Here is a 22,606-nt window from a genome sequence, read left to right as displayed (position 1 = left end):
CACTTTCCCCGCTGGAGATGGCTGTTTGAAATAAGGCACACTGGGTAAAAACACATTTATATACTAACCTCTGAAATTTTCCAACAATTCCTTCGTCCGACCACCATGCATCAGGGCAGGAAACGGCCTACAGGCGCGCTGCGTTGAGATGGCCCCGGAATCTGAATAGATCCACAGTGGAACGGTCTGTCACAGGAGGGAGGGGTTTGCCAAGAGGCTGTTCGGATTGGACGTTTACTTTGATTGACAAGGAAACCTTGTTTTTCTGTTGGATCAGGCTACTATCGATCACATTTTAAATTGACAGAACAATAAAGTCCACGTTACAGACCTTTAAGCCCGGGCCACTGGAAGCATTTGGGGATTGGTACCAAAATTACCGAAGTACATAAGCACTTAGCGGAGTCGTCGCACCACAAATGTTAAAATTCTTGCTTTTGTTGCTGGCGAACCCTGCTTGGTGGATGTAGCAAGCCTGAAATATACATGTTCCGGGGTGCCTGCCAGCGGCCATTTTGTGATCTGTGGTTGCTGTGACGGATTTGAGTATGCATTTATTCAGAGATAACATCACAAAATAGCATTAACCTCACTTAAACAGCCGTCCCATTTGTTAGGAATTGAGGCTGGTGTGGGTAAATAAGGAACTAACATAACGGGGCAAAGATCTACCACTTTCTTTTGCCACCCCACCCCAAAAAAGCAGACCACACAAAGCTAGAAAAATCAGACTGATGCAGCTATTAAAATATTGTCCATTCAACGGTGAAGTGACATATAAATGATTCTTGGGCAGTGAGGACTTGGTAAGGACATTCCCTTGCACTATAAGAGTGTACACTGGGATACACTATTATAGCAGCACCTTTTTTTTTTTTAAAAAACCTCATTCACATGTTTATTTTTGTGAGAACCACATCTCAGATTGTGGTGAAACTTGACAAGGACCATTATTGTATTACAACCAGGTTGGTTAAACACAAATACTTCACAATTTTTATTTATGTATTTGTTTTACAATAGGTGCAACACCTAGAGTGGAAAAATCTATAGGGAACAGGACTGTGTTTGTATCTTTTATCCCAAACGACATTTGCAGGTACCACTGTGAAATTTTAACTTCTCGGATCCTGAAAGTGGTAGTGACGTTTCGTTTGGTTATTCATTTAATTAACAATTCATCTGCATGTTTTTGTTAAAGCACCAGTTTTACATTCCAAGGAGAATATCAAAATGTCTGAGACTTAGCATCTACTTGAAAAATAATACAAATTCATAAATATTTGCGGGTCTGGTTGGGGAGAAAATATTATGCCTGTAAATAAAAGCAAAAAAAAAAAAAAAAAAAAAAAAAAAAGGAATCCTTTAGTCCAGGCATCTGCCTCTGCTCCCTTCAGTGCAATGAAGGGCTGGTTGCTGGTGATTAAAATAATTGACTTGTCAAATACAGACTGCAACACAGCCAGAAAACATACCAAAAAGTAAAACCCACAAACAGCAGCTACATTTAAAATACTAACCTGAAACAAAAAAGGCTACTTTAGCCAAGCTTGACATTTACCTGTCATAAATGTCGGAACAACAAATAGACCACTAACCTAGTTACATTTTATATACTCTAAAAAGAAACAAAGTTATCCAATGACATAAGTGACCTGACAGATTTATCAAAAGCGGAATCTAGAACAAAAAAGTGGAAGGAGGAACGCATCACTAATAAAAAGTAATAATTAAGCATACAGTACATTCCACATCTAACTGCCTACCTCCATACTGGAAGCTACCATTTACAGACCAGTTTGGAAAGTAAGACGAAGCAGTCCATAATCTCAGGTATTTTCCCTCTGCATCAAGCTCTTGTTGCTTTAAAGCAGAAATGGTGTAAGACAGGCTCCTAGGTGAGGCGACTGTCATCAGAGAAATATTGCTTCTATATGATCCTGCAAGAACTTACCTCATTTGTCAAATACATTACGTGACATTATAGTTAAGATATATAATGAGTTCCTAAACAAATTAAACCGAGTAATTTCATTACAATTGGTCAAAAAAACTTCCACTTTGGAACTTGTGTAAACTGTCAATAGGAAAACAATGGAAAAAATAGCTTATTTTATTCAATCCTTTTTTTTTTGCCAGCTGACATGTAAAATCCACAACAGAAACTTCAATGGGTCTGTACACTTTTCTTCTACTCAATTGTCAGAATGTTGAAATGAAAATGAAAAAAACAAAAACAAATCTGGTGGCAGCTGGCAAAATCAATGCTATATTTTCTATTTAACATATCATATCTACCGACATATATATTTTCCTGTATATATTTGTATAACCTGGAGTGCTTTATGCAACTACATGCAGCTTGCTAGTTTCACGAACCTACCAAAAAAAGTTTAAATTTATATTTTTTACACTGAATTTCAGAAGCTGGCCTCTGCTCACTATTTAAAAATGTTTTCACGCAATGTAAATGGTGCAATAAATCATTACAAGCTCATACACTAATAAGTTCCCAACACGAAACTCAATTTGTGTTTAATATTTTGTTGCATATATAGATGGTTCATCCATACACACATCAACCAATTACTAGAGATTCATGTAACTCAAGAGCCTCAAGTCCAATTTTACATGCTTCAAATGATTCAGTGCGTAGAACACAATGTCTTGCACACAAATTGAACACCAAGAGCTTTGAAAATACCTAGAGGGAGTTGCCATTTTCAGCAGCAAGGAAATGCCACCGTGTTTTCAATATGGCAACCACATTTATGTGACAACCAGCCATTGCCAGATCATTCTAGTTGCCTGCCAGCTGAACTTGGTTTAATTTCTTTTTTTGTTGTTGTTTTTATATCCTCCCTAATTAAAGTAGCACATTTGTAATCTGATAAAGAAGGCTAGGAGCCCTGAATATGAAAGTGCTAGTAAATTTACAGGTATCAGGCATCACTTAGTACTATGACAGGTATATCCAATATGCTCCATATCACTTGCTTACACCCTTCTTCAAATGCCTCAAATTATTCTGCAAGGCTACATTCTACAGTATCTTGATTGATAAACACATTACAAATATGGGAATTTGTTAATGCAAAATCTAGACAAAATACTACTGCCACAGGTGTAATTTAAAAGCGTGACCTTCTAGCCTATACCGTGAAACTTGTGGGACATTTAAATATTGTTCGGTTGTCGAGGACTTCCTTGCCCCCATTAGTTTCCTGTGGAAGAAAAAGTTGCCGTCATGACAACCCCTCCAGAATTTGGACTCCCATAATATAATGTTTTGGAGCTTGATTTTGAGGTTCAAGATGATCTCGGTTTATTTTCCCAGTCATGTCACATTGGTTGCTTTCCCACATCTTCTGCCCCCCCTCCCTCCCCAGTGTCCAATTCATTACAGCGTATAAAGTTGGTTTAAATTGAAGAGTGGGTCAGAAGAACCAGTTCTGGAACCACTACTTGAGGGAACACCACAAGCTTTTTCACTACAATCAGTCATTGTTAGAAAATGATGGGGTGAAGACTCAATTCATTCCTGGGGCACTGCCTCCAAAATTGAAGTTGTTTGGCACAACTGGAGCGGTAAACTTATATCCTCCATGCTTTTCAATCATTTTAGACTCTGAAAAGGAAATAAACAAGAAAAGGTTTTAGTGGATCAAAAACAGAAAACTGTTATAATTTCACCTGCATTGCACTATGAAAACTCTGAACCAATCAATAACTCAGTAATTACATTTATACAAATCAGACCCTTGAAAGAATGTAGTTGAAGAAATAAAAACAAATCAAACCCCAATTGTAGTTTAAATATTTTATTCTGTTGATTTGTACACAATTATACACAATGCAAAACAAGACAAGGCCCTTCATACAACAAAGACTGCACAAATTTCATATTCAGTTCAGTTATATTTAAACAGAATAAACTACATCTGAAACAAGGTAATAACTTTACCATGGGCTGCCTGTCTTTGATCTGCCAAAATCCCAATGTCTTGTAGCTGTTTTCCTTGTTCTTCATTTAGAGCTTGTGTAAGAGCTTGGTACCACACTGGGTCACGAGTCTGGAGATCTGAAATAAAATGACAAAAAGATACTACAGCATTGAGAGTGGTAAGGAAAGCAATTAAATATCCAATGAGATTTTGATCACAGCACCTCTTAAAAAGGGAAGAATGTGGGTTGGCCTGCTAGCTTCTGATCAAAGCTACAGGATGAAGCAGACAAAATTAACATTGCTTTCAACATAATGTTGTCTCTTATTCATTGTGCAGGTTTATTGTAGTTTGCCCCACAGCCAAACACAGCAGTCCCTTTATATTCAATGCCTGTAATGGTCCAAGAGTGGTTTGACAAAAACACTATTCAAAACTAGCAAGAAAGTAAATGTAATGGTTCCTATATGTGCCAGTGTTGTATTACATTAATTTAGTGCGCTTACTCTGCATGATGACTTTGAAGATCTGATACTCGTCCACAAGGTTATCTTCGTCATCCACTAAAGTGGTGTAGCCCTCGAGAGCAGTCTCCTCTGCATCGTCATCCTCCCAGTCCTCATCATCCCCGTCCTCGCCCGCCTGCTTTGCCAGCATCTCCAGATACTCCTGACCTTCCTCATCAATGTCATCTTCATCACTACCCAGTTCTTCTGTGAGCAAAGACAACGTCATGTCAGCTTTACTCTGCTACCAATACACCACACCTCCCTGAGCTACTACACACACACACACCAGGGGAGCAGTGTGGTCCTGCAGTTACAGGACTGCTCACCCACTTCATAACCCCTGGGCAGTCACTCAATCGAGCTGTAAAAATGGGCAAAAGAAACACCCCACTAGGTTCTATTTTCATATAATTCTTATTAACCCAAATGTAACCCACCTAAGCAGTGTAAATTGGTTCAGTTTAAATGCTATAAAACTATGCATTTAGCAAGAGTATGGTCTCCCTCACGCACCGTTTTCATCGTCTTCCTCTCCGTCTTCGTCATCATCCTCATCGTTCTCGTGCTCGGCTCGGCAGGCGTAGGCTCTCTTCAGCCCGTTGAACAGAAGGATGGTGGCAGGCAGCAGCTGCCCGGCAACTTGGTTCACCACCTGCGGCCGCTGCTCCAGGTCCATCAGAGCACACAGGCCCAGCACACACATCTTCCGGTCATGGAGACTGGAACACACAACAGGAGTCAACTACATACACATCTTAAGCCATACATACACGACTGAAATAGCAATTTAAAACAGTAGTAAGACAATCACCAAATCATGTACAGTAGTCTGAGTATTTGAACACCTCCTAAAAGGAACACTTCTGCTAACAGAACACCCTTGTGGCGAAACAGATTGTTCCCCCTTTGTAAATGTTCCAACTAAAAGGAACAGGAACTTCTTTTTGGCATCGCTAGCGATTCGTTCACAACTGATACAGTACTGTTTTGTAACCCAATAACTCATCATGAAATTCAAATTCAAATGGTTTATTCAATCTTTTCAAATGTGACGTGTCATCGCAAGACTTGAGGTACACCGATTGGTTTATTCCATTTTTCCAGAACTGTCATTTAATAAATATTTAACAACACTATGTAACACAATTTTTGTTCCTGGGTAGTAAGTGTTATTTCCTAATTGCTTATGCCTCAAAAGTATAGAACATGGCTATTATTCCCCACAAACTTTGCTTTTGTGACCAGGACAGTGATATTTTGAAATATCACTATTTCCAATGGGAAAATGGGCAAATGTGTGTCTTTTCGTTCACATAAAGTCAGAAAAAAACAACATATGAATCCAAATTAACATGTATTTATACTAAAGTAATACAAAGATGACTACAAAAGATTTAGAAGTGAGTAATTTTTCGAGATTTACAATTACTGTAAATACAGTATAATTGTAAATCTCAAAAAACTACTCACTTTTTGAAATATCACTGTCCTGGTCACAAAAGCAAAGTTTGTGGGGAACAATAGCCATACTTTTGAGGCATAAGCAATTAGGAAATAACACTTACTACCCAGGAACAAAAAATATATATTTTTTTGTTACACAGTGTAATCTGACTTCCACAAGTGCACCTCAGTGCTACAGAATGGCATGTAAACCAACACCGAAACGCGCCGCTGTTTTCGTGCAGGTCTTCAACATTGTTCCTGTACATGTACTCAATTATTCTAGAGCTACTGCTGCTGCTGCATTTAACGTGTGTAGGGGTGTTGTGTTAATTTAGTTTGACAGTTTATTAACGTTAGTTTGTCTGTTGGTTTATTAAAACATACACTTGCCTATTGCTTTTCTCTTATTCTGTTTATTTCATATGTTGATGCACGTGCATCATGACAAGTAATAAATATTAATTTACTCTGTGTGCCTGGTGGTCAACTCTGTCTTAGAGAACACTTCCGAGGGGTGTTCTCCAAGCCAGAGGCTACTGTACTGAAATAGGCAAAGGTGCCCCTGACAGGCCTGCTGAAGTGATGACGCTTAAATGTAACGACTATTGCTGGTCAGTAGATGACTTACCCTAGGAAGCAGTCGACGTCATTGAGCCACTGGGTGATGAAGTGGTTGGTGATTGGTTCGGTGTTGTTGGGAAAGCGCAGGTTCTCCAGGGTGGTGAGCAGCAGAGGAGGGTTGTAGTACAGAGCAGCGATGGCTACCTGCAGGCACATGGTTCTCAGCTCACTCGTCTTCACTTCCCTGGTCAGCCTCTCCAGAGCTGCTTCCACGAAGAGGGGAACCACCTGCAACAAAAAACAAAAAACAAAGACTTCAGGGAGACAGAAGACACGACTGCAAACTGAAGCCCCACCAAATAAATGCCATATAACTGCTGTACAAGCAGTCAGTGCCTACCTGGTCAATGCCACGCCCTTTGCACTGAAGAATGATTACTTCTAACAGTTTAGCTGCATGACACTCAGCATCTTCCCCTGCATCGCCGGTCAAGATCTGAATAAAAAGGATATTCTTAGTTATTTAAGTTTTAAACCTGTATTGTTTGCTGTTTAATAACATTAACAAAGTTTACTGGGAACCAGTGTCCAGCAAGACACAGAACCTGTGTAAATTATGAATGGCTCCCACAAAAACACATTTAAAAATAGCCTTACCTTTTTGCACATACTGTAGATCATTTCAAGGTATTTGGTATCAGACAAAAGTGTGTCTGTACCAACTGTAATGTAGTTATGCAAGAGAGGCATCATATCTGTGAAATATAAAGCCATTGAGAAAGACTTACCGTTTGTCATTGAATTGAACAAGTTTTGTTAGTATTTCTAAATGTTAAGTAAATTGAACTTATTTTTTACACACTAAAATAGGTTCCACTGCTATTTTGAGGATGGTGAAAACACTGCACTGGGCATCCTAAGAGTACAGTTAAATTTGTTCCTAATCTATTAGTTTCTAAAGCAGTTATAGTGAACATCAAGAGATATAGTACCTGTATAGTAATCAAAGCCGTCCTGCTGGAAGACCTCAAAGACGAGTGGTAAAAGCTGCCACATCTGTGGTGACACCTGCTGACACGTCAGACTGTGAGCCAGAGACAGGATCTCCTCGTAGAACTCTGAAACACAGCCCAGCCACTTCAAAAATCAGTATTGAAATCCAGACAGTAATACTGGTATTATTTCAGTCTCCAGTGTTTCCAGTGTTTTTTTAAGACTTCTTGCAAAAGTTGCAGACTGCCTATTATACCCACCACCCCAACCACTAATGAATAGCTCGCCCAAAAAAGGTACTCACCCAAAACGTGCTGCTGTAAAACTGTACCAATCACTTGAAGACAGATTCCTTCTAGCTGTTGTGTGATCTGAAATAAAAAAGGTGAACTATTATTGGATCACATTTTTAGATGAACCAGAGGGCTTATTTTGTCTATAGCCCAGATGCCTTTCTCCAAGCTGGCAGCAGCACTCACCTCTTTGTGGTCTTCCACCACACTGAGCAGTGTGTCGATGGTGTTCAGGATGCCCATGGCTGTCACTGCCTTGTCATCACCCCCCTCCTCGTCGGGACCCGTCTGAATCACCTGGTTAAACGTCATCGCCTGCAGGGCACAGGGGGAGGTCAGCCAGCGAGTTGGCAACCAACGAAAAGCAGCCACAGGACAGCAGTTTACATTTATGATCAAATCGTTTAAAAGGATACAGCATAAACTGCACAACAGTTTTTATTTTGCAATTGCTGCCACTCAATACACACTTCCAATTTAACCTGTACATGCTGTATGTAAAAATGGTGATCACTTACTGAAATAAATAGAAATTAGATTTGAAAGAAAAAAGTGTGTGGTGTTTACTGTGGGATATTAAGTAGTTATTTTGTTCACTATAAATTGTTCACAGTAGTATTATAACCAGACAACAGCCAATCTTTTCCAAGTCATTGCAGTAGGCAGCATTTTGGTTTCTTAAATTATACATTTTACTGTCTGAGAGTTTGGAGGCTGGCCAGTGATAAAAATTGTCACAGAGACTTCACTAGACCAGTACTATGATCTCAGGTTTATCTTTGGCTGCTGGCATTGTGTGAGCGCTGCTGTCAGACTGCAAGACGCAGACGAACAGAAACACTAAACATGGACCATCACCAAGCACACAGGCTGCCTGCAGCCAGTTATACAAGCAATGGATATTTTATAAGAGAGGTGTCTGCTGCCGACTGGATACTAACCAGGTGCTGGGTCATCTCCACTGCAATGGGCGTGACCTCCTCGCTGTATTCACAGATCATCTTTTGGATGACATTGGTGAGGTCATCGTTCTCTGTCTCACGGACGATATGGAGGAGCGCCTGCATCACAGGCCTGATGAAGGGGGTGATGTACTCTTTGGCTGGTAAACGGGTCACAGAACACTGGTCAGCAGGACAATTCCACTTTTCTTCCCCCCCTCTCATTTACATTTGGTTGATTAAATTTTTTGTACAGAAAACAGAATTCTGTACAATATCTACTTTAAACTAAGTGGTTTCAAATACACAATGAATTAATTAAAAAAAATAATTCGGAGAACCAGCAGACATTTAAAAGCTCTTCTGTTGATTAAGTGCACTTAAAGGCGAGTGTTTTCCAATGGTGTACATTTGCCAACCTTTTCATAAAAAAAATGGTTCTCACTCCACCCAACCAGCAATATAAATGGGTATTTTCAGTATAATCAAAGGCTGAAACCAATGAGACTGGCACCTTTTTCCTGGTTACTGATGAGAACCTGAAGTGCTATAGCAGCCTCGACTTTCACAGGCATTTCTTTATCATCGATCAGGCAGCGTCTTGTCAGCTCCAGGGCTGTCTGCAGATTCTGGTCGATCTTGAACTTAACTTCACAGAAATAGTGAAGGACCCAACAGGCCTGAAAGGTCAGAGATCAGAAGAAAATCATCACTAGTTAAAGCAGCATGTGAATACTCAGAGACAAAAGGTGACAAAAATATAATTTTTCCTTTAACTTAAGGTTTTACCTTAGTATTTTGCAAGGCAGATAAAACTGACAACGCACATTACAAGCCAGTGGGAGTCAATAACACATCATGCATTGGAATAAATAAATAAAGAAAAATACAAGATTGGAGTGAACATTTTTATGTCAGCAATATATTTTGGAAGAACAAGTCATAGGATAGACTCACCATGCATACATTTCATTAAATTCAACAAATGCCAATGCTTTTCATTTACCACGAATAAAACCATAAGGCACATTAAATAGCGACAAACAACTAGATTCTCTCCAGAGGCATCAAGAGGCTCATTTAAACTTTTCAGAAAACATACTTTTTGCATTCTTAAGGATAGGTTTACTGTTTGAGAGTTTGGAGGCTGACCAGTGGTAGATTGTCACAAAGACTTCACCAGACCAGTACTATGATCTCAGGTTTCTGTTTGGCTGCTGGCATTGTGTGAGTGCTGCTGTCCAATTGCAAGACACAAACAAACAGCAACGCTACACATGGACCATCACCAAGCAGACAGACAGCCTGTAGCCAGCGACAGTGGAGCCCTGAGCCGTGGTGCAGTTTTCACTTACTGAAAGGCAAGCAAGGGCTCTTTATAATAGATTACATAAGTGGAATCTCTCTGCTATTCACTTTCATTAGGATTCAATACAGTTAAACACATGTCATTCAGGGCCATAGCAATGGCAGCCTTTTGCTGAGCCAAAATTACTGATTTGTCTGAAGTACAGGCAAGTTGCTCAGATTTATTAATTAACTCTGGGACCTTAAAATAAAAGGACCAAAACACTTGCCACAACATAGCTATAACTAGAGGGCACATCAAGTGTACTTGTAAGCTACAGTCTCCCTCGCTAGTATAAAATCCACTTGAAGGACTTATATCGTACACTAGATGTGCCCTGTAGTTATTACTTAATTATACTGTGCTCAGGTTACTAACTGCTAACTTGTCCCTTTATTTGCAGAAATGTGAAGTTTCTAAATTAGAAGACAATAGATGCAAGACCAGTATTACATCATTATGCATATGAAACTTCCTTTACATCCTTGAAATAATTAATTTAAAAAAAGTTTAGCTATTTACAAATTCAGTATGAAAGTTTCTCACATTTAGGACAACCAGCTAGAAGTAAAACGTCACAAAAAAACTCAAAAACTGCTCCAAACTAGCTTCTGTAAAACAAGTGGTTAGGACACAGACCACTGAACTCTCACTTACCCTCGCTCTCATGTATCCCAGCTCACTACTGAACAGGGGGAACACGTGGTTCTGCAGCATGAACTCCATCTGATCTTTGTAGATCTTTTTCTGTTTGGTGAAAAAGAAAAGGGCTTGTTCACTTCTTAACAATCAAGTTGTGTACACTAAGTGCTCACCACATTATTCTAAACTGTTCTTAGCATTAAAAGCCATCATTAAATATACTACACTTTCAACAGAGGTAGTAGTTTCAATGTAAAAGCACAGGGGGGAAAAACAACTTCACATTTCTATTAACCATTTTAAGAATCTGCACCCAGCGGGCACAGCAATTTATATGGATGCAATTCTTATTATATAATCTTTTTTTACCTTTAATAAAACTTCAGCTAAAGATCCGATCATATGCAAAGCACCATCCTTTTTGCGTGGGTCAGCAGTGGGTTCTGTTAAGATCTGATAGCAGTAGCCCATGGTTTTCTGCAGAACCTACAAAGGAAAATGCATTGACATTAACACTGCCTTTATCACCGAAGCAGTAATTCCAAACAAATTAGAAACCACTTTAACAACTATTATTGATCTCCAAAGCAATCCCCAAACCAAATAATAATACAATAAAGTTAAAGGGTAGAACTTCACAGGCAGCAAATTCCAGTTTCCTATTGCATTATTTTTAGCCAGCAGTAGATTGTCACAGAGACTTAATTACACCAAATACTATGATCTCAGGTTTCTCTTTGGCTGCTGGCATTGTGCGAGCGCTGCTGCCAGACTGCAACACGCAGACAAACCAGCACTAAACATGGACCAACACCAAGCACACAGGCAGCCTGCAGCTAGCAACAGAGTGCTTTACACATGGAAAGACAGAAAAGAGGTACAGGTCTCAGCAATACAACCTCCTGCTTAATTGTCTGGGAAAAGCAAAAGCAAACCCAGGGAAAATAGGAATATCTGTAATTGAGACCATGAATTTGTTTCAGGGCCATGCGTGTGTCAGCCCACATACAAATCTAAAAGTAGAATTCCTGGAATACAGCTCTGTGAAAACAGCTCTTCTGTTACAGTGGAAATGTGCCCAGAGAAGAAACAACCTTATCTTTTACAGTCAGTAAATCCCAGAACAACTTTCTTCTTTACAGCTTTATAAACAAATCACAAATACATAGTCTCGCTAGTCACTTGTTAACTCAGGCGTTGCTGTATACACTAACCAACAGCAAACCATTAATAAAACACAAACACAAAAGGTTTCACTACTAATCACAAGCCCAAGCCTTTCCCAAAAACAAAACATTACCTCTTTTCTCTTACTACATGCAGTAAACAGCAGGGTCTGCGCAGCAGTTGTTGGTGAGATGAAGTCTTCAAAAACATCTATAACAATATTGATATACATTTGTTATTTGGACATACCAATAGGAGTCAACAGAACCTTACAACAGTAAAGTGCTAGTTAAATCTAGTGGCTGTTCCTACCGAACTTCATGCGGATGTATTCATATGGATCTTCCTGCCAGAGCTCCTCATCAGTGTCTGTATAACACATCAGTGGGAAAACCACGTCCTGAATGATTCCCTGTAACACACGTGCAAACACATGTTATTAAAACCAGCACATTTTAGTTGGGGCAGCTACCTAGCGTTATTATTTTATGTCTGAGAATTTGTCAGACTTCACTAGACCAGTACTAAGATCTCAGGTTTTTCTTTGGCTGCTGGCATTGTGTGAGCGCTGCTGTCAGACTGCAAGACGCAGACAAACAGAAACACTAAACACGGACCATCACCAAGCACACAGGCTGCCTGCAGCCAGTTACACTGCAAATCACCCCTACAGAATATCAAGTACAAAATTGACGCAAGATATTAATTAAAATACATTAGCTGTGGTGTTTATTACAGTAATTAGGGATTAATATTGTAATGATAAGTTCAGGATCAGCTTAATACTTGAGTAAATTACGGTTATGTACTGCCTCGGATAAGTGTGTTAAAGCATTACTTGAGAATTAGTAACAACTTAAGTGATTAATTTGGGTCAAGGTTCTCAAGTCAATTACTTAGGGTTAATCTTATTAGTTGGAGTAAATCTATTTTAAGGAATGGTTTATATACAGCAGTGTTGTTATTCTGCAAATTGATTTAGAATGCAACGGATTAATCTGTTGTGAAATCCTTCACAAGTCGGCAAGATACCCACAATTAAGTTTACCAAACAGCTCTTGCAACTGTTCTTACTGTGTAACAACTGAGTTTGGAACTCTATTTTGGTGTTACGAAATTAAAAAAAATAAAATAAGGGTCACGATTTATAAAGATTCATCGGTCTATTAATTGCAATCTTGGTGGCTGTTTAGTATACTATGGGGATAAACAATAACAATGCAGATTTTAACATACCTGGATATGAAGCTTCAGGTTCTTCCATGTAAGTGCATGTGCAACCCCCTGGTTGATATAGTTGAGGGTCTGCTGGAGTACCCTGGGAGCTACGTAGTGCTTTTCTTTGTACTGATACAAGACCTTCAATAAAACCTGTAGGAAACCAAAATCCAAAAGTTTATATATTAATTTTGACTTAAATTATAAAAGCCACTTAATGGCACATAGGCAGATTAAATTGAATAATACAACGTCACCTGTTGAGCAGAAACAGCATATCCCTTGAGGAACAATTCCGCAAACTCTGTGTAATCCTTGGAAACATTGCCTGGGCTTCCGTACCTAGTACAGGACAAAAGTATAAAACGTTACGTTCACATTACAAAAATCAACTTTGGAAAATAAATACCAGCAAACTGCCCTACCTTTCGAAAAGCCGAGCCAGGATGTGCAGGGCCCATTTTTTGCATTTCCACCAGGGCAGCTCAGGTCTGTCATCTTCATCCACCTGCAGTGTTTCCTGTAGGGGTTTAAAAAAAAAAAAAAAAAAAAAAAAGAACGAAGCAAAGCCATCAGCACAGACAAATGGGGAAAAGTAAGTTTCACCCTGAAAGAAAGCACAGAAAGACACTGACAAATAGGAAATCTGATACAGGCAAATGGTATGTCCATTCCAGGGGCTAGCAGCAGACAAATACCTGCCTCTCCTCTCTGAAGGAGCATAATCTATCTGCAACACATCCGTGAAGAACAGAAAAGAAAAGCCCCATCAAGAAGTAGACATGCAAACTTTACTCACCGCAGGCACATCTCTGTCCACCACAGTCTTCAGGATCTCCATCCACTCGGTCAGGTTCTGCTGGTTGATGAGCTCCATGGGGAGGTTGTACTGTAAGAGCACAGTACAGTTAAGGACACAGCAAGGATAGACAAGTTAATACGGTTTCAAAAGCTCCTTTAAAAGTCTTACACTTTCAAACTTGATGTTTGCATACATTTAAAGCTATAGTAATGGGTCTATTCTTATAAATGGTCACATTACAGGTGACATCAAATGAATAACTGGCTCCATCAAATGATCAAGGTACAGAAAATAAAGCCCACACACTAGCTTTTATTATACTGGTCTACAGTAACATTTCTAAAATAAAAAATAAAAAAATCTTCCAACTCCCAGAAGACAGGGACTCTATTTGCAGTTAAGTAAACCACACAAAAAAATAGAAACATTTGACATGATATCTATAAACACTGCAGTACTCAGTACACAAAACCACCTGGCTATGCACAAGTTTAGTAACTCTAAAGGTGACAGTGAAGCACTGCAGGAGAGAATGCATGCATGTCCTGACGCAGGCAAACAGATGGTCATCCCAGCTATGTCTCAATGCTGGCAGACAGGTACCTTGTATACAGTGCTCTGGTCTGACAACCACCAATATCAGAGTATCCCTTTATCTTTTTTTTGTGTGCAACACAAAGCATAATTAGAGGAAGCAAAACTGACTCACTAAGGAAAAAGACCTAGCCAGATCTGCCCCTCAACCACATCAACTGCTACGTACATTTTCCATCTGCCTTAAAAACTGAACTGAGGACCCCGCCTATTCAAGTGACAATAAAGAGTGGTATGTGGTTTCTCCATAGGCCAATTTAATGCACTAGAAACCATTCTGGATTCATCTTTGAAAATATCTTAGCATCTGCCTACATTACCTGCTATAGACCTCACCCTTGCATAGGAAAGTCCCACATATTTAATCCGTTTGTATAATTGCAGGCTACAGTATGGCAGAGTGGACCTCAATATTTGTTTAAATTGTACATGGTACCTGCACAAGTGCGTAGATAATCTTGAAGATCTGTTTCTGGATCAGCACAGACTGATTAGAGGGGTCTGGAAGAAGCTGGATGAAGCGATCTTTAAGCATGGGGAGGAAATGCTGCATTGCGGCAATCAAAGGGCTGCGTTCATCTGGCTTTTTGTACCTAGAGAAAAATATAACAGCAGAAATATTACTACTGTGTCAGAAGGACTGAAAAGGAAGTACACACTTTTAAAGCTCCTGTAAGCATACACCTGACCAAAAGTAAAACAGAATAAAAAATTGTGCTGTAATGATCAAGGAGTAAAGCTTGTCCAAATGTGCCTTAAGAATTTTTACAGTGCAGGCATTAAGAAAATAATTTTATAACCTGGCAATTACCTATTCACTTGAGCAAACCACTAAAGCGTTATTACAGTCAAAGAATAGTATCTACACTGAAAAATCTTAAACAGCCTGAATTTGTCAAGTGTGGTAAGGTGTTACTGGCACATAGGCAGATTAAAATGAATATCCTTACTCATAGTTTTTCACCAGCTGGTAGAGGCACAGAAGAATTCCAAGCCAACCAACGCTGTTGTCCGATTGAAGATAAAATCCAATCTTATCCACGATTGCAGTCCATTTGTTGGGGTAATCATGCTTAATCATGTGATGAATACAGGTAGTGAGCTGCACCCTGAATAAGAAAAGATCAAATAAATATGGTTTCCATCCCTGCATAATAAGACAACTACAGAATTGTCTGTTTCAGCTTCTAATTCATTATTATTTTACATCTTCCAGGGGAATGAGGGATTTAATAGGAAAAAGCCCAAGATCAGGGTCTCATTTCCAATGTTATCTTTCTGAACTATGTAGCCCACACAAGCAAACTTAAACATTTATGGGATTTTATATAAAGTAAAAGGGTTATGTTTAAAATGTAAAGCTACCCATTAAACAACATGGAGCACTTGACACTATGCACGGAAGACAAAGCTTATTTTTAGTATGTTTGCACAGGAGCAATACCTTATGAGCTCAGGCGAGTGCATGATGGCCTCCACAATGTTGTCACGGATACACTGGCGGTCCTCGTCTGGGATGGTAAAGCCAGGGACCTCTCCAGCACCTGTCCCTTCACCCTCATGCCAGTACTGGGTAACCATGTTCTTCAAGTAAATTACCCCTTAGAGATTAAAAGGAGCAGAGCGCATGGATTAAATACCAGCTATTTGTACTCGCAGGAGAGTAATCTTTCAGAACTCATACCTGTAATGGCAGCATTACTCCAGAAAACCATGCTGTACTATTCCAGTTATAATCAGGCTTTATAAAAGGGCAGAGCAGCAGTCTTCAAAGTCATGGGATTTGAAACAGCTGATCATGCTGTTGCAATGCCAGCTCCAGCAAATCACCACAGACTAATTCAATACACACAGCTTCATCCATCATTCTGAAATGGACAGAGCTCCGATTGAAAAGTTATAACACACAAAAGTAAGTTTAACAGCTGGGGGAAAGCAAGAGTTTGCTTCCTTTAAAATGGTCTGCTATTTACTGCACCAAATTTTTCACTTTTTAAATTTCAAATTTAGTTTTGGGGATACATTGCTTCAAAGGATTTAGCTTCAGCCCTTTCATTTTTCCAATATGATGAATACTAGTTTCTGTGACAACAAAGCTTGACCCCAACCTGAACCAGGAAGCATCCTGTCTGACTGCTTGGCTAGCACGTTCCACAACAGAAGCTGGAATGCAAATATACACACTGCCCGGCAAATGCACAGCCACTGCAGACAGATAGAGAAATATTCAGAAAAATGGACAGAGCTTAAAAATTGGTCTGCCATTTGCTGTACTGATATGAATCAGCTCTGCTTTTACTTCCTTTTCTCTTTGACATTACCCATCATCTACAGCTATTCAAAAGAGACCAATAGCACGCATATATATATATATATATAATCAGGTTAACGTTGTCAGGTATAAAACCTCACTGGACTACAAATAGACTCCAGTTTGTAAAAATCAATCACTTTTTTGCTTTGCAGAAGGTGCGAGCCAAATCTCAGGTCATACTTCAGTGGTGTACCTTAGCTGAGTTCTACTGAATAAAGAGAGAGTATAAATTGCTCTGTGAAACCACAATAGCAGAAGACAGTAGACTGTTGACACAGGAGGACGTCTGTGCTACCTGACAAAAATAATCCAGACAAACTGCTTGCATGGCACAAAGTCAGATAAAGCTTCGTCCACTCTCCATCATCCACTTCCAAAGCAAAAACTCCAAACAAAAAGGCACTGTGGAGTTGCAATGCAATGAGAAGCTCTTCTAGCTCTTCTTCAAGAATCATGGCATTGAAAAGTTAGGATCTGGGGTGATAGATAGATCCTCCCCTTCCACCAGCTGTTGATGTCAAGAATGCATGCACTGCTGGATAGAAACCACTTGATATTTGTAAAAATTAAACATATTTTAACACTCAACATTGAAGCTGCTTTGTACAGGACTGTTCTTTCATAAATCTGTCAGGCTCAGTCACAGTGAAGACAGACCCTGGATTGATGTTGCAGTTCTTACTGTTGCCAAGCCTCATTCACAGAGCACTACAACAAAGTGAACTGCACACCTAGGCTTGGGAGGTGTACAGCTATTACATTTAGTACAGAAATTATACTAGGATGAGTTTAAACAAACCCGTACTAGTAGAAGTTCAGAAAAGAACAAAAACTGCCCGAGCCATGCATGCTGCAATTGAAAAGGTTTCAGTGCTATTGTTATTTCCGTGCTATAGACTATTGTAAGATTCAATTTTCATAACCAATAAGACAGATTGAAAGTGAATCTGATAGCTCTGCATTGGAAGACAGCAATAATTATTTAATTCACCGCCGCAAAGCCTGTGTTGTAAGTTTATTATTTTATTTGTTTTGCTTTCAGTTTGTGTGTTTGCTTTAGTATTTAAAACCTAGAATGTAACACTGCTAAAACATAAAGCAACGCATGTTTAGCAAATGCCATAACCTGTCCTGATATAGGCCAGAAAAAAAAGCAGCGGCCGGGCAGGGTTGTTGTGCCCAGCAGTGGAAACACCCTTTTTACCACCGTGTCCGGCCACAGCCGGCAGTGGAAACAAGGCAAAAGTGTGTTTGGTTTCTACACGACTCACTAAGTTTAGTAAGCTATATACTTAATACTCAAAATAATGCATTTCTAAATCAAGGTACAAACAGCGTCTTTCTTGCAAAAAATGTAAATAACTTAGACAATTTTTGATAAAATTGGCCATGAAATCCATTAAGGAAATTAATTAAGTTGTCTGTTAGCACAAAGTCGGGACTAAAAAATTGCATGGTATTGCGCTTAAACAAAACCTTCTATCTAACTTGCAATGAAGTGATTTTCAGACAGGCATTACTAACACATTTGCCAAGAAAAAGGAATTATTGGTGGTTACCAGCAACTTTCCTCTTGATTATTCTGCAAGTTCCTGTTTTTAATTTAGAATATTGAAGGGCCCTAGGTCACTGTTCCCCAGCCCAGTGAACTCAACTCACCTGCTTGCCTCACCGGAAGGTCCAGTTGTTCAGACATTGTGAGCTGAAGCAGCGTGGAGACAAAGTTCACCTGTTTATGGCCCTGGAACACAAAGAAACACCAGTAGCTCGTTAGCAACGCAGAAATCAACATTATCAAGGTGTTGGACGGCAGGAGGCACGTCACATCATTAGAAGATTATCTTCTACCGTAAATCAAGGGAATGTTTTCCTAACACCAGATAAACTGCAGTGGCTCTTTTTTTTTTTTTTTTTTAACCTTGGATGGAAGTTAGTTATGTATGCTGTGGGAAGACTGACACCTCTGCATTCGAAGTTTAACTGTTCGCTAATATGAATGTGTTTGTAATGCTGAAACAGCCAGGTCATGTCTTAGTAGACACCATGTCCGTGCTTTTACCTTTTAAAAGAAACAGATGCAACAAAGCCATGTGGCAACTTAAATCACTTTTATACCTCTCCCTAGAGGTCATTTAAAAAGCTTAAATAAAACAAGCCTCCCCAAAGGACTTGTTACCATATGCCACACTACTTCAAACCTGTGAAATATTTCCCTATAAACTCCTACAGTCTAATCTGTTTTGAGTGTGGCAACGACTGTGACAAACAGAATACTTCCCTTTCAAATCCAATTCTAATCAAAGTAAGGAGGTTCAGAAGCAGCTCAGCTTCAGTCTCTCAAGTGTGAACAGCAGGCTATGGGACCCTGCACTGGGAATGTTCTCTCATGAAGTGACATAATGGGTTCTTTGCAGGATAACACAGTGCAGACAATTAGTCATTTCTGGATAGTCACATTCGAGGTAGCATGCCAAGTCTAACTCAGATTCCAATACAGCTTGCTTTGACTATAAAGCAACACTAACATTTAAAGAAAAGTTTCAATTTAAAGTGTTACACTGGTAGGACCTAGCCATGCACTGTAAATTAACCTCACTCCAGTCAGGGTAAATTATTTGTTCTCAGATTGGCCTGTCCATTACCAATAATCTTTGACAAGATATTTTCACCGGCAGCACAACTCAATTAAAACTGTTCTGGCATTTTCTATTAAAGGAACATTGCCTTGTTCCTGCCCTGGAAATGAAGTGTCACTGGTGCAGCCTTCACAGAGCAAGTGTCAGGGCTGAGGAATCTTCCCAAAGCCAGGGCAGCAGTCCACAGAGCCAGCCTGGAATCCAGCCAACCCTCTGGCAAAATACATGCTTCACTACTTTCTGTTAGCATCAATCAATTTGCACATCGCTTCAAAAGGATCTTAATGTAGTTCCCCTCTGTGTTGTTTATTATTATTATTATTATTACTACTACTATATTATATAGATATACTAGCAATCAAAAAGGCTTATATGGTACGTAAATGTGTAACAAGAGTAGATTCTCCATGTAAAAAAAGAAAAGAAAAAAAAAAGATTCTAATATTTTAACCATTACAAAATATGGCAATTCCCAACTCCTGAAACTTAGTCGCGTAGTATGCAATGATTATTTACATTGCGCATCAGTTTGACACAATATGCCAATGGTTATTGACTGGCTGCAATTGAAAGGTAACGAAACGGGAGGTGCATATTTTAGACATCTGGTCGAAAATCCTAGCAACACTAGCTGTCTCTTTCAAATGACCATGTAACGGCGTTGCTGGTTAGGAATCATGCAAATCTTGCAATCGTTTTCAGTGAATTTGCGTGACGTCCTCGCCAGCTATATATTGAACTACTTTTATTAAATCTGTAATTGGCGTGTTCAGAATAGTAAATTCACTTAACGAGAAAAACATGACACATTGTGCAGTGGAATAAAATATTCATTTTAGCCTAAAACCCCCAACCCTCCCTCAGTTTTTCCCCTCGCCACTATTTAAAGTGACAGATAACACTAGCCCGATTCTACAAAACGCCGGGGAGCCGGTTACCAGGATACTGTGTTCACGTCGAGGCCTATACACAATACATGACGGCTGCAGCCTGTTCTTAATAAACAGACTTCCTGTCTGTAAACAATCTCTTAGTAGGCAGTTCATCTCTACAGCCTGCCCACCGCCAGTAATGAAGTGTCAGAGGATCGGCATGCTGTCAGACAATTGCCTGCCGTGCCTACCAAGAGAACAATCTTTCGCATTTCCTTTCCATTCATAAAACATGAACCACAACACGCAGCCAACACTAGTAGTACAGTTTATTCAATTAGAATAGAATGATCAGATTTAAACTGCGCCGTATCCTAACCGGGTTAAAATGACGGTCTAAAAATTAAGTTTAAAGGACTTGATCTCGACGGGTTTTGGTGCTCACAATTTGACATGAACTGCAGGCCACTCTTCAGCGAGGTTAGTCCAGCAACTACAACAACGTATCCTTTCACATAATGAACGTAAGCGCAGGTTAACTACATTCACCCAGAGCTGGCGACATCGCGTAATGTTTTCACACTAACTTTTAACACATCACAAATGACAACAACGCTAAAAACATTTACCTAATAAAGTTTTGAATTTCACCTCAACTAACTCGTTATATAGTATTTCAAGGCTCTCTAAAAAGCACGATTATGAATCGAGTCACAGTGTTGGGTGGTGATCTGGCATACACAGACGCTGGACTATAAATACGGCTATAATAGAGTGTCAAGAGCACATGTTTCAAAGTTTTCCTCCTACCAAACGAAACCTATACGGCCCTGTTGTGCCCGGCTGTCTCCCTTTCCCTTAACCCGGAATGTCGCCACCCGTGTTAAAGCAGACTCCATGCCATTCCTATCTATCTCAGGCCCGCTATCCCAGCGCACACTTCCCATACCTCACTCAGCTGTCTCTCGGCGGCCTCCCGCAGATTCGGGTCCATGGTGCCCCGAAGGGCTTCGATCAAATTGCTGGCATCCATGTCCTGATTCGGTTATGGCTCGGTTTTGGTAGATTCCTTTAACTATGAAGTCCAAGTCGATGCGCACATGGACGCGCTGTTCTCCAACAACCGGCGCGAAAGGAAGAAGCGACCACAGGACCCGGATAGATCAGCGCCAATTTCTGGTGAGGGAACTTCCGCCAGTCGCGCAAAACATACTGGGAATTGGAGTTCAACGGTATTTTATTGCACAATTCTAGGTAATATTGCGAGAATTATGTTGTTAAACTGGCAGAGCTCTTGTAAAGGGGAGCACAGTTAATATGATATAAAACTATCTATAACAACAACAAAAAAAGTATTACAATATTATATTTCCAAAATCAGAATTACTTGTTAAAGCAACATTCTTTGTATACAAGGAGATATTAGCACAAATGACTGAACACCCCCTCACATTCACACACAAGGTGACCTAGAGTTTGAATTAGCAATAATAGTATTTATTACAAAGAAAACTTAAACTGTTCTTGTACTTTGCAGGTTATGGTGACCTATACAAAAAATATCAACTGTTTAGGCTGAACATTTACAAGATATTAATAATGATTATTTTTATAAATAAATAAATAAACATATATTCATGTTATTACACTTGATAATCTTCAATGTTGTGAAAAAAACAACCAGGTTACAGTACCTGTCCACTTGTGTAAGAAGCGCTATGTATAGTTTGAAACCTATGGGGGCGCTAAAGAAAAGACTGCACTGCATTTAAACGTGAAAGAGTCGTTCTTGCGGTATTTTGTTCTCGCATTGCTCAATGGAGAGACTGCTGATGGTGCAGAAGGTAAAAGGTCACAGAGCTGTCACTGATCATGAACAGGGCTGGACTGGCATCTTGAGAAAGGGGTCTGTGCATTACCTTTCTATCTGTACACCTGGCTGGAAAGGGAGTCTGGAAAACACGAGTAATCTTCCGATTTAGAATTTTTTTTACTACGAAAATGGCAAGGAATCGAAGTGATAAACGAGAGGTGAACTCTTTGGTGGCAGAGTCATTAACGGGAGAAGGCACAAAAACCAAGGATTGGCAAAGCCCTAAAGGTACAATATATTCACAAATACAGTACTAAAGTTATATCATTTCATGTAGTGTCTAGTGCTTAACAATATGTAAAATGCTTACATAGTTTTAGTGTGGAAAAGAAAATAGTTCTGAAGCAGTGCTTTTCGTTCACACATTATTAAATGTCTCGCATGACTTCTGGTACAATGAGTATTTTGACGTGGACGTTTCAACGCTGGTTCATAAATTATATTACTAGGAAG

General features: G+C 39.5%; 1 protein-coding gene and 4 non-coding genes across 6 annotated transcripts; all 5 read right to left on the bottom strand.

Moving 5' to 3' along the window:
• Positions 1 to 2,520: 2,520 nt before the first annotated feature.
• Positions 2,521 to 21,434, bottom strand: ipo7 (importin 7). Of its 2 annotated transcripts, none has more exons than XM_041239782.1 (25): positions 21,230 to 21,434; positions 18,432 to 18,513; positions 15,903 to 16,059; positions 15,409 to 15,567; positions 14,895 to 15,051; positions 13,862 to 13,951; positions 13,488 to 13,582; positions 13,320 to 13,404; positions 13,081 to 13,215; positions 12,157 to 12,256; positions 11,978 to 12,054; positions 11,047 to 11,163; positions 10,693 to 10,782; positions 9,202 to 9,367; positions 8,688 to 8,848; positions 7,933 to 8,061; positions 7,758 to 7,824; positions 7,453 to 7,578; positions 7,118 to 7,215; positions 6,861 to 6,956; positions 6,528 to 6,748; positions 4,967 to 5,172; positions 4,451 to 4,657; positions 3,965 to 4,081; positions 2,521 to 3,628 (listed from the first exon to the last, which is right to left on the bottom strand). In XM_041239782.1, exons 1-25 carry the CDS (start codon positions 21,311 to 21,313, stop codon positions 3,531 to 3,533), a joined length of 3,120 nt encoding a protein of 1,039 aa, XP_041095716.1. In that variant the 5' UTR covers positions 21,314 to 21,434; the 3' UTR covers positions 2,521 to 3,530. The 2 variants fall into 2 exon arrangements, with proteins under 2 accessions (XP_041095716.1, XP_041095717.1); XM_041239783.1 differs by having other exon boundaries at positions 4,451 to 4,654.
• LOC121307674 lies at positions 8,440 to 8,621 on the bottom strand. The gene has a single exon (XR_005948378.1). It is a non-coding gene; the product is annotated as a small nucleolar RNA SNORA23 (small nucleolar RNA).
• Positions 9,814 to 9,993, bottom strand: LOC121307675. The gene has a single exon (XR_005948379.1). It is a non-coding gene; the product is annotated as a small nucleolar RNA SNORA23 (small nucleolar RNA).
• LOC121307671 lies at positions 11,366 to 11,508 on the bottom strand. Its single transcript, XR_005948375.1, has one exon. It is a non-coding gene; the product is annotated as a small nucleolar RNA SNORA23 (small nucleolar RNA).
• Positions 12,331 to 12,484, bottom strand: LOC121307668. Its single transcript, XR_005948373.1, has one exon. It is a non-coding gene; the product is annotated as a small nucleolar RNA SNORA23 (small nucleolar RNA).
• Positions 21,435 to 22,606: the final 1,172 nt, after the last annotated feature.

This window comes from Polyodon spathula, chromosome 57 (genome assembly GCF_017654505.1).
Source record: "Polyodon spathula isolate WHYD16114869_AA chromosome 57, ASM1765450v1, whole genome shotgun sequence".
Taxonomy (NCBI): Eukaryota; Metazoa; Chordata; class Actinopteri; order Acipenseriformes; family Polyodontidae; genus Polyodon; species Polyodon spathula.
Note: the sequence above shows the minus strand (reverse complement) of the source record. Positions and strands in the feature narration are given on the sequence as shown.